The sequence below is a fragment of the Leucopleurus acutus genome (genome assembly GCF_964270905.1).
Source record: "Leucopleurus acutus genome assembly, chromosome: 19".
Classification (NCBI taxonomy): domain Eukaryota; kingdom Metazoa; phylum Chordata; class Mammalia; order Artiodactyla; family Delphinidae; genus Leucopleurus; species Leucopleurus acutus.
Window position 1 is genome coordinate 30,734,022 of NC_139161.1, and position 11,783 is coordinate 30,745,804.

At 48.2% G+C, this 11,783-nt stretch overlaps 1 protein-coding gene across 1 annotated transcript; it reads left to right on the top strand.

The window, feature by feature from the left end:
- Window positions 1-285: 285 nt before the first annotated feature.
- On the top strand, window positions 286-853 carry CCDC182 (coiled-coil domain containing 182; the record flags this gene model as incomplete). Its single annotated transcript, XM_082861595.1, is given in 2 exon segments — window positions 286-492; window positions 494-853. Coding segments are annotated over 2 exon segments (567 nt in total).
- Window positions 854-11,783: the final 10,930 nt, after the last annotated feature.

Sequence of the window (11,783 nt, forward strand, 5' to 3'; positions counted from 1 at the left end):
CCCTTCTGAGACCGTCCAGGCCCCTTGCTGTGTGGGAGACCACCCGGCCTGGCCTTGCTCTGGACAGTTTACTTTGGTGTGTCCCTCAGGACAAGGAATGATTGAACTCTGGTTCTGGAAGGGCAATGAATTGATGGGAGTCCACATCTCAGGGTGCACAGCTAAATAGTTCTTGAGAAGATGAGCAGATGAAGCTCAGGATAACCAAGCAAGGAGGCTACCATATGCAAATGAGTGGATTGTGGCTTTCCTCCTGATTGGCTGGAGAGGCCCTGATGTCACAATATGTGGGGTTTCTCCACTCCAAAGGATTGTGTCTCTGGCCCCCAAAAAATTCACTCACCTGGCTGGTCCCTAGCTCCCTCTCTTTGTCCAAACGGAGGCGACACTCTGGAACCCCTCTATCAGGCCGGGTCCATTCTCATGAAGGTGAACACCTTACAGGGGAAGAAGATGGTGGAGAGTGGTCTCCAGTCTGGAGACTTCTCGCTCCCCCCAGTCGTGGCCCTCCTGCGTCCTGCCGCCAGCTGACCTGGAGATCCTGCAGCAGAAGGTGGCCGGGGTGCAACGGGAGCTGGAGGACTTCAAGAAGGAGGCACTGAGGGCCATCCATTGCCTGGAAGACGCCTTCTGCAAGATGAACGGGGCCCTGGCGCAGCAGGAGGGGCAGGCGGCCCACGTGAGGCAGCGGCTGAGGGAAGAGGAGGACCGGGGCATCATGCGGAACAAGGTCCTCACCTTCCTGCTGCCCCGCGGGAAGCAGCTCCGGGAGCACTGCAGGCGGCTGGAGCGCCTGCTGCTGGGCCGGAGCTGCGCGGCACTGGGCATCCCCGGGAAGATCCAGGCCAACTGAGGCCCCTCCGGTAGAAGCCACATTCCTCACCGAGCAGCCGAGTAGAAGATCCTTGTCGATAGAAGGACAAACCCTGAGTTTTGATAGATTTGCTCCCCTTCCCCATTTCCACTGCTTTCCTTCTACCTAAATAACACCTTGCTGAGAGGCGAAAAGACCCAGTACGTTCTTTCGGTGAAGCTCCGTTCACCCAGCATCACCCAAGAAGGAAGCGCTCCAACACTAAGTCTTTGAATGACACCTGTGACTTTCACCTTTAACCCTTTTCCTGTTTGTAATGGTACAACTCCTCAAATGTATAACATGTTTTTGTTTCTTTTTTGCGGTACGCGGGCCTCTCCCTGTTGTGGCCTCTCCCGTTGCGGAGCACAGGCTCCGGACGCGCAGGCTCAGCGGCCACGGCTCACGGGCCCAGATGCTCCGTGGCACGTGGGATCCTCCCGGACCTGGTCACGAACCCGCGTCCCCTGCATCGGCAGGCGGACTCTCAACCACTGCGCCACCAGGGAAGCCTCCATGACCCATTCTTAATGGCGACATCCATCTATCAACCACCTACCCTGAAGGGCTGCATCCCTACTCTAACTTTAGGTAGTTTCTACTTTGGAAGGTTTAGCTGAAGTGGTAACAATAATGTTAATACTAGTAATATTACTACCACTCTACTATATAAACTATACTACTAGTTTATAGTTATCAAGAACATGATATAGTCTAAGCAGCAGGCTTGGCCCTTTGGAGGCAGGTACTATTATAACCTTCACTTTAGGACTTTGAGAAAACCAAAGCTCAGAGAGGCTAAGTAACTTGCCCCAGGTCACACAGTTGATACATGATAGACTTGGTATTTGAACCTAGGAATGTCTAATGTCAGCAGCTGTGCTCTTAACCACTATGTATTATTTCTGGAGGCTAAATACTTCTTGAATAGATAAATTATGAGAGTACTGAAATTGGTGAGGTGAGCTTTGGGAGAAAGGATTGTTTTGGCAGTGGGGTTGGAGGGGGGTAGAATTCCTATACCCTTAAACCTTGTGGGAGATGTGTGTGTGTGTGTGTGTGTGTGTGTGTGTGTATGTTTGCAAATGTATCTGAGAAGGATAACTTGATTGGCCAACTATAGTAAGAGTTAAACAATCAGCTGGCCTGTCCAGAAGAAAGTGGATCTAATGCTAATTCCTGTGGATCTGAATCTCCTGCAAGTTCAGTTTGTAATCAGCCTACTCAGAAATGACGGTGTTCAAGGGAATTCTGAGAAGAGGGGGAGAAATGCTGCTCATGATTGGTGCCCACAAAGCCACACCTGGAGCGTCTGTGCTTAGGTCTGGCCCAACGTTTTAGAGGGTCCTAGACAGCCTACAGTGCGCCTCAGGCAATCCTGAAGAGAGGGCGCGATTGAAGGACCTGGGGACCTGGCTGAAGAGGCTTGAGGGGACACCTGATTATGTGTCTGGAAGGCCTGATGGTGTTTGGAGTTTGTGGGGCTAGTAAATGTCACCTCTCTTGTCCCTGGGAAGGAAGCCGGGAGGCAGTTGAGGGGTAGACACAGGAGCCAGGCAAACGGAGACAAAGTATCACCTTTATCGCCGAGAAAGCCGCTCGAGAAGGTGGTTTAAACCCTGTGAGCCACGTGGGCTGGCCTAAGACCTCAGCCCTGAGCCTGATGCGGTCTCCAGGCACAGGTGCATGCAGAGGTGGACATCTTCCTACTACTGTAAACCAGATAGCGTGACCTCTCTATGAAGAAATAGCTCAAGAAAGAGGAAGGGGAGAGCCGTGCAGGAGCTGACCTTCTTCCCAAATCCATCAACTCAGAACGTTACTTCCCTTTCCTGGGGAGAGGAGAGAGTGAGGGGAAGGAGAGCCAGGAACACTGCTAGGGTGCAGGTCCCTCCATAATGAAAGAGGAATGGGAAATAATAGTCCCCCTCCTAATAGAAAAAGGGTTAGACTGAAGCCATATTGTTCTATAGGGTGGCACTAGCGACAAAGGCTGGATGCTAGCAGGAGGCCGATCTCAGCTCTATGTAAGACACAAAAATAACATTGGATGCTTCCTGTGTGTCTGTGCAGTAAAGGGTTGACTCAGCAGGTGTGGGATGTTCAAATCTTGCACATTTCAGGGAGAGATCTAACCCCCTGACCAACTCCTGGGAGATAACCTCTAAGCCCTTGTAATATGCTGCCTGATAAAAGTGTTTCTGTTTACCCGGGGCCTTGGGCCACGCCAGATAGTTTGTGCTAACAGTGAGATTTTAGGTGGGGACCCTTGGCCAAGCTGTATCAGTTTGACTTCTGTAGAGACTAGAAACTAAGTAACTAAGGTCAGTCGTGGAGGAGTGTTCCATGCTTAGAGATGAACACCCATAAAATACCTGGACACCGAGACAGGTGAGCTTCCCTGGTCAGCACTAACACACCACTGCTGGGGAATCAATCACTGTGCACACAACTCCCTCCACTGGGAGAGGACAGCTGGAAGCTTGTGCCTGGTCTCTCCTGAACTCTCCCCTGTGCTCCTCTGATCTTTGCTAATTAAGTAAGTCAGAAAGAGAAAGACAAATACCGTATGCTAACACATATATATGGAATTTAAGAAAAAAAAATGTCATGAAGAACCTAGGGGCAAGACAGGAATAAAGACACAGACCTACTAGAGAATGGACTTGAGGATACGGGGAGTGGGAAGGGTAAGCTGGGACAAAGTGAGAGAGAGGCATGGACATATATACACTAACAAACGTAAGGTAGATAGCTAGTGGGAAGCAGCCGCATAGCACAGGGAGATCAGCTCAGTGCTTTGTGACCGCCTGGAGGGGTGGGATAGGGAGGGTGGGAGGGAGGGAGACGCAAGAGGGAAGAGATATGGGAACACATGTATATGTATAACTGATTCACTTTGTTATAAAGCAGAAACTAACGCACCATTGTAAAGCAATTATACTCCAATAAAGATGTTAAAAAAATTAAAAGATTTAAAGGTAAGTTTGTAAAAAAAAAAAAAAAGATTAATCTGCATGCTTTTGCTGTAATGAACCATAGTCATGCGCGTAACAGCTTTCCTTAGTCTGTGAGTAGTTCTAGTGAATCACTGAACTTGAGGGTGGTCTTGAGGACCCATGATGCAGTGTCAGATGCACTTGACATTTCATCCTTCTTACCCTCACAATAACCTTGTGAGCTAAGCGCTGTTATCCCCGTGACAGATGAGGAAACTGAGACATGGAGAGGTTAAGTAACTTGCCTAGGAGTACACAGCAAGACTCCAGCGTCCCCTCTCCTGACCACCACCCTACACCAAAGGAAGGGATTGCAGTCAAGGACCGGAAGGTCCCTTGGGGGTGGCCCCAAGGCACTCCAGTTCCAAGGAGGTGAGTCATCCTGGAGTAATGAGGATGAGGAAGTGCTAGAGAAAGAGACAGGGATCTGGTGGGTTTCCTGTTTAGGAGAGCTCAGGTGCGCATATGCCCAGGTTGGGTTAGACAGGTGTCCTACCTGGAGACCGCGAGAAAGCCTAGGTGTCCTTTCATGGTCTCCCTGCTGCAGGGCTTCACGTTTGCTCCTCCTCTATCAAGAGCTTTCAGCTGCAAGCCACAGGGTACCCATACTGACTTCTTTGAGGAGTCTATTTTTTTTACATAAAAAGACATCTGAAGTCGATGGTTGGTTCAGTAACTCAACAGTGACAGAGCTCTGGGTTGGCATCTTGTGATCCTCTTTCTTCCCTCCCTCACGCTGCCCTTCGTGGTCACACAAGGATGGCTGCAGGAATTCCAAAAATGTGTCATCACTCGATGACTACCAGGGCAGGAAAGAAGTGGCAGAACTTTCCTTGCGAGCCGCCTTTTCATCAGAGAGGAAACCCTTTCCCAGAATCCTCCCAGCAGATTTTCTTTGACATCTCTTTGACCGGTCTTGGGTCCCTTGCCCACCCTACACCAATTATGAACAAAAGGAAAGCGATTGCCTCAACTCAGGCCCTGGGCCTGGGCACCTCTGCTCCCCAAGATCTGAACCAAATCAAAGTCCACTGGTGACACTGGCTCTGGGGAGGTGACCAACCCCAGTTTCCACACCTCAGTCTTACCTCTTCAGCTTAATTGATAACGAGGGCCAGGAAGAAGACAGCTCTGGGGACAGCATGGCTGGGCACAGTCGGACAGCATGGCTGTCACATTGCTGCTGGAAGCATGGATTTAGGTCTGGGAACTGGGGAGACGGGCTGGATGGAGATGTGAGTGACACTTCAGTGCTGTGGGTGTAAATCTGTCTCCTTCACTTACCCCACACTCACCTGCCCTGAACCCAGGCTTCCCCCTTGAAGTCAGAGGCTTTAGCTGATCCAGAGAGTGCCAGGGAGACTTGGCAATCCCTCAGTCCCTAAAACAGGCAACCACTGCTAGAGATCCTTATGTCACCACCGAGGGTGACAAGCAAGTCCTGTTTTAACTGGGCCTGTCTCTGTTTGAAAACTGAAAGTCTCATATGCCAGGAACCCCCTCAGCCCTGGCCCAACTGGGATAGCTGGTCACCTTGCATTAGACATAAGCCACTATGGGATGATCAAGGCGATGCTGTGGATGGGGTGAGACACAGGGGGCCAGGGCAGGAAACAAAGATGGTGGCGACTGTCTCTGCCAGGTTGGTGCACGTTTGCTTCCTTTTTTAACCAGAGGCAGCAGCAGTCAAGCTTACCCTTGACTTCATTTCTCCTCCCGGCTCTCAGGTCCCTGCCCACCACCTCAAGTTAGCGAGGAGATTTGAGAGCGAGGCCTTTTCTGAGCAACCTTTGAGATCCCTGTGAGGACAGCTGGGATTCCCGATTAGGCTGCATTTCCCAGTCTTAGTCCCGGCGGGCAGAGGACTCCATGGTAACTTAAAGAGCCCAGGGTCTGTGAGTGTCACCGAGAAGAGGCAGGTTTTGGAGTTTTGGAGAATGGAGCTCCTCACTCCAGCTCTTCTCCAACAATAAAGTTTCTTTAAAATTCTAAAACAGACGACAAAATAACAGACGGTTTTCTCCCTGCCTATAGCTGTAGGTCTCAAAGGTCTTCTACAAGCGGCAACGTTCTGCTTGACCCTCCCGAGCAGTCCCGGCAGTCAGGGGGCTGCTGAGACTTTAGACTCGTGGCTCCATCTTAGGAAAACCCACAGCAGGCAAGGGAGTCCTCCCCGGGACCCCAGGTCCTGTGTCGGCTGCAAGCCGAGACGCTTGGGCGAGCAGCAAGGTGGCAGAGGTGCGGGAAAGCCGAACACAGAGCGCTTGGCTCGGAGAGGTTACTGACCTCAGCTGCCACGCTTCAGTCTCATCTTTTCTGTTTACCTGACCCCAGGAGAGAGCTCTGGGGGGCAACGTGGCTGGGCAGCGGCGGGCGGTATGGATGAGAAGCAGGAGTCTGAGTTTGGGAATTGGCTTCACGCTAAACGTAGAGCGTTGCCTCCTGGTCTGATCCGAGCCTCTCAGTAATTCCTGGAGTGTGAAGAGCTGCAAGCTGTGAGCATCTTTCCTGACGTTCACCAGGTATCGCTCTTTCCCTGTTTCCCCTGGAAAAACAGCTTGGGAGTGTTTCAACCTGTTGAGTTGGCACGTAAACCAGTCTTGCCACTCCTACGGATAGACCCAAGAGAAGTGAAAACGTAAGGCCGCACAAAACTTGTCCATGAATGTTCATAGTACTATTCATTATAGCCCCAAAGCGGGACAACGTAAACGTCTATCAGCTGATGAGTGGTTAAATAACATGTGGTCTATCCACGTAACAGAATGTTGTTTGGCAATTAAAAAAAGGGATGAAATACTAACCATGATGCAATATTATGCTGAGTGAAAGAAGCCAGTCACAAGAGGCCACATATTGTATGACATCATTTATATGAAATGTCCAGAAGAAACAAATCTATAGAGACCGAGAGGCAGAGAACATAACCTATCTGTGGGATGCGGAGTCAAATTGTAATTAAAATCTCAGTCAGTTATCCTGCCATACTTACGTTTCCTCCGTTAATTCACCCAACAATCCCACTAGGTAGGTAGGTAGCATCATCATCCCATTGGGAGATATGGGGAAACAGGCTTTGAGGCTGTAGCCACAGGCCACATATGGCAGACTAAAATTAAATAAAATTTAAAATCCAGTTCCTAAATCTTACTAGTCAATCATGGCTGGTGACAACAATATTGACAGCTCAGACTTATAAAACATTTCCATCACCACAGTAAGTTCTATTGGACAGCACTTCAAGGGGCAAAGGAGCATCCCTATGCCATACGGAACTGAGGGGCAGAGTCGGTATTAAATCCAGGCTGGTTTGTCTGCAGAGCCTGCATGCCTGTCCACTACCCTCTCCTGCTGTTCAAAGGGATTCAAAAGGAAAGAGGTGAGATGAGCAAGAGATCAACCGAGAAATCTCACCAGAGTAAAGCCTTGTGGAAGGCAGGCCAGAGACAAGACGTATGAAGAGCATAAGACCTCGCTACCACCTCCTGTCACGTGATAGCTCACACGACAAGTCACATGACAGCTGTCAACAGCACCTTGGGCAACATGGTCCTGATGCTGCCCTTTAGCCCGTCAGAGATGTCTTCCAGGTGGGAGGGAGGCTTGCGACTTGACCTCTCTCTAGCTGTTCCATCTCCTATGTGCCTGGAGAAGGGGATCAAGCATAGAGTTGGGCACCAAAGAATGTCTTACATATGCTGCCACACTCCCGAGACTTCTTAGGTGGTGCAGGTCAATCAAGGTCATCGATCACAACGTTTCTGTGCCTTACTTGCCATTTTGATTCAGTTATCATCTATGATACACCTGTCATGTGCCAGGTCCTGAATCAGGCACCTTTCACATATATAACCCAAATAAATTTGGGAACCCATGTGGCTCCAGAATGCCCATAAACTCAACACAATTTAAAATAATTCCAGGGCTTTCCTGGTGGCGCAGTGGTTGAGAATCCACCTGCCGATGCAGGGGACGCGGGTTCGAGCCCCGGTCCGGGAAGATCCCACATGCCACAGAGCGGCTGGGCCCGTGAGCCTTGGCCGCTGAGCCTGCGCGTCTGGAGCCTGTGCTCCGCAATGGGAGAGGCCACAACAGTGAGAGGCCCGTGTACCGCAAAAAAAAAAAACAAAAAAACAAAAAAACCAGGGTCCAAGCGGAAATGCCACCTTCCTGGACCAGAGCAAGTACTCAGAGGAGAGGTTGCAGAGTGTGAAGTTCAGAGCTTGGGAGCAATAGCCCCAGAAACAGAGCGTACTGGGAGTAAGCAGAAGAAGTTTCTGTAGTTCACCCTGGAGAGCCCACAGGTTGGGGAGTCCTGCTGGCACAGAGTGGACACCTTGACCCTCAGATATCCGTCCTTGTAGAAGATGTTCTCAAAGATGCTCTGATGACCTGGGGTGAGAGGGAGACCCAGAAGGCAGCCGTGTCCCTGAGACTCAGAAAAAGGAAAGAAGCTGGTTCTGGTGTCCTTGGCTTGTCTGTCACCATCCTGGATGGTTACCACTCCAGGAAGGGCTTGGCCCCATTTTTGGATTTGACAGTTCTGGTGGAATCAAACCTGTCTCTGTGAAATAAATGAGGTCTCTCCAGGACAGATCAATATTTAATGTGGGGTTTAAAAATACCGACTCAGGAAATGAGTTTAAAAGTGGAGAATTTGCCTTACGTAGCAGTTTCTGAAATACAGTGGTATCAGGGGACAGATTATTCAAACTCAAGCCATGGATAATATAAAAACAGTTGAACAAGCTGAGTTCTGCTTCCTGTGCATAAGTGACTCTGAATCCCCCGGTTTTTTGTGTGCAACTCACAGAGGATTAACGTCAAATTGGAAGAGACCATCTACTGTGAAAGCATCTACTCCAGGGACAGCCAACTCCCTGGACTGCTGCCTCCGCCCTTACCTGTGGCAGACATCACTAATCAACCCCAGGCTTCTTTCTTCTTCAGTTGGATGCAGACTCATATTTTTTCCCCCAACACCACACTCTAGGCAGCCACCATCTATCAGCCAGAGTGCACCTGATGTGAAATATTTTTCCCATCTTTACCTAGTCCAAATTCCTCATTTAGCAGAGGGGAAGCTCAGGGTTACACAGTGAGTTAGTGGCTGGTTTAGGAGAAGAGCCCAAGAGAGACTATTTTTCCCCACATGAATGCTTTAGGTGTTGGGGTTCCATCAGGGATCCTTTTATTGACCCTTTGTGAGCAACATGGGGCTTTCCTTCAACATCGTTGAATAGTAGGTTCTAGAGATAAAATTATAAAATTTCAGAGATAGAAAGCAGCTTAAAGGTGCTCTCGGGACTTCCCTGGTGGCGCAGTGGTTAAGAATCCGCCTTCCAAAGCAGGGGACACGGGTTCGAGCCCTGGTCTGGGAAGATCCCACAGGCCACAGAGCAACTAAACCCGTGCGCCACACTACTGAGCCCGCACTCTAGAGCCTGTGAGCTACAACTACTGAGCCCAAGTGCCACAACTACTGAAGCCCGCACACCTAGAGCCTGTGCTTTGCAAAGAGAAAGTCCATGCACAGCAACAAAGACCCAACACAGCCAAAAATAAATAAATAAATAGATAGATTTATTTAAAAAAAAAAAAAAAAAGATGCTCTCATTCTGCTTGTTCCATCATGGGGAAATTAAAACTCAGAGAGGTCAAGTGACTTGCCTAGAGATGCACAGCTGGTTGCTCTTTTCTCTACATCTGGAATATAGCTCTTATTCTGAGGCCTTGGACAAATCACTCAAATGTTTGGACCTCCATTTTCCTGCGAGAATCTCAGACTTGCAAAAGGTGTCTGTTTTAAGAAATGTGCAGAACCCATTTTTGATACAGTTTGATGTTTACATAGACACCCTCAGGTTTACCTTTCTAATAATATTTTGTTTGGCTGATGCAAAAATTGGTTTGCATGGCCTAAAAAAATAGTAACTGGGAATCTAGATTTGTGGTAGGCCACAGAAAGTTATCTGAAAATCTTTTAAATGATTTTACAGCAGGAAATGATGGTTTCTAAGACAGGAAAGAAATACTCTCTTCCCAGGATGGAGGCCCAGGGAGGTGGCTTTGCAGCTTGAGGTTTAACATATAACATTTGTGGTCTCCATTTCCTCATTCACAAAATGGCAGTGATGATACCTGTCCTCTCCACATCAGAGGCAGATTGTAAAGCTCAAATGGAATAATGTCTGGGAAGGAGTTTCGAAAAATAAGGGATTATGTGACAGGCCGAGGGGGTGGAGGTGAGGGTCTCAGGAGTGGGGGTGGGGAGGGTGGAGGAGGAATAAGACCCTGCCTAGGTTTCATAACTCTGGCAAGAATTTCCATGCCCTCATCACACTAGGTGCTCCTGTCAGATTGAAAACAACTTCTGCTTTACTGTGCGAGACACGATGTTTCAGGAGTGGCAGCCCAAAGAAATGCCACATTTGAAAAAGGTTGCTTTCGTGACTTTGCCACTGGGTATTATTTTTATGCCACTGTTCTGTCATCCAACTTCAAAATATACATCATATTTATATTGCCTCTGCTGAGCATATATTTTTATTTTATTGCTTACCGTGTGGGTGACATCTGGGTATTGAATGTCTGGAGAATTGGACCCGGTTGTTGTTTTTTTATTCTTCCCTTCGTAAGTGCTTGCTCTGATGTATTAATCTTTACAAAAGGAATGAGACAGGGACACATAAGCATTGGCACTCACACACACACACTGATCACATTGCCATTTTATCTCACTTTGCGGGTGTGTGGCTACATTTATAAGAGCCGACAGATCTGAAATAGGTGTTCTGAACAGATTCAGGTGGGGAGTGATGAAGCCAGCAGCCTCCTGGGGAATTGGCTGAGGGAGTGAGGGAGAGAGAGCCTTCTGGCTCTGCTTGCGAAGGACACACCAGGCAAGAAGCATAGATGGAACCATTGTGAGTCTGAGCTGGAAGGGACCCTGTGGATATATTTATATGTCTATAAAAATACAGACATGTGTTTTATAGTTATTTTATATCTTATATCTCCGTATATCTATCCAGCACCTCACGTAATTCCTGATCTTGGGCTCAACAAATTGTTATTGAATTAAGGAACAAAAGAATAGTTATTTATTGAGGTTGGACTCTGTGCAAGACACTTTACATGCACTTTCTCTAAGCCTCCCAGCAGCCCCACAAAGTAATTTCATTTTCTCCATTTTAAAAATAAAGGAAACTGGGCTCCTCAAATAGTTAAACACAGAATTGTCGTATGACCCAGAAATCCTACTCCTTTTTTGGGTATATACCCAAAGGAATTGAAAACAGATACTCAAAAAAACAAATAACAAAAAACAAAAAACCTCAATATGAATGTCCTAGCAGCACTATTCACAATAACCAAAGGTGGAAAAAACTCACGTGCCCATCAACGGATGAATGGCTAAACAAACTGTGGTCTATCCACACAATGGAATATTATTCAGCTGTAAAAAAATAACGAAGTGCTGATACATGCTACAACATGGGTGAACCTCGAAAATATTATGAATCAAAAAAGCCAGACAGACACAAGAGGCCACATATTCCATTCTATGAAACGTCCGGAATGGAGAAATCCATACAGACGTGGAGCAGCGTAGTGGTTGCCAGGGGCTAGAGGCAGGGGTGAATGGGGAGTAACGCCTTAATGAATGGAGGTTTGGCCTGGGAGTAATTAAAATGTTTTGTAACTGGATAGAGGTGATGGTCGCACAAAACTGTGGAGGTACTGAATGCCATTGAACTGTTCACTTAAAACTGGTTAATTTTATGTTGTGTGAATTTCACCTCAATTTCTAAAAAAGGAAACTCAGCTTAGAGGGTATGGTAGCTGTATCACATTGGCAGCCCCAGCTGCTCTCCTCCTTGGGTCCAGGCCATTTGCCCTCTAGCTCGACAGGCCTCTTCCATTCTGAC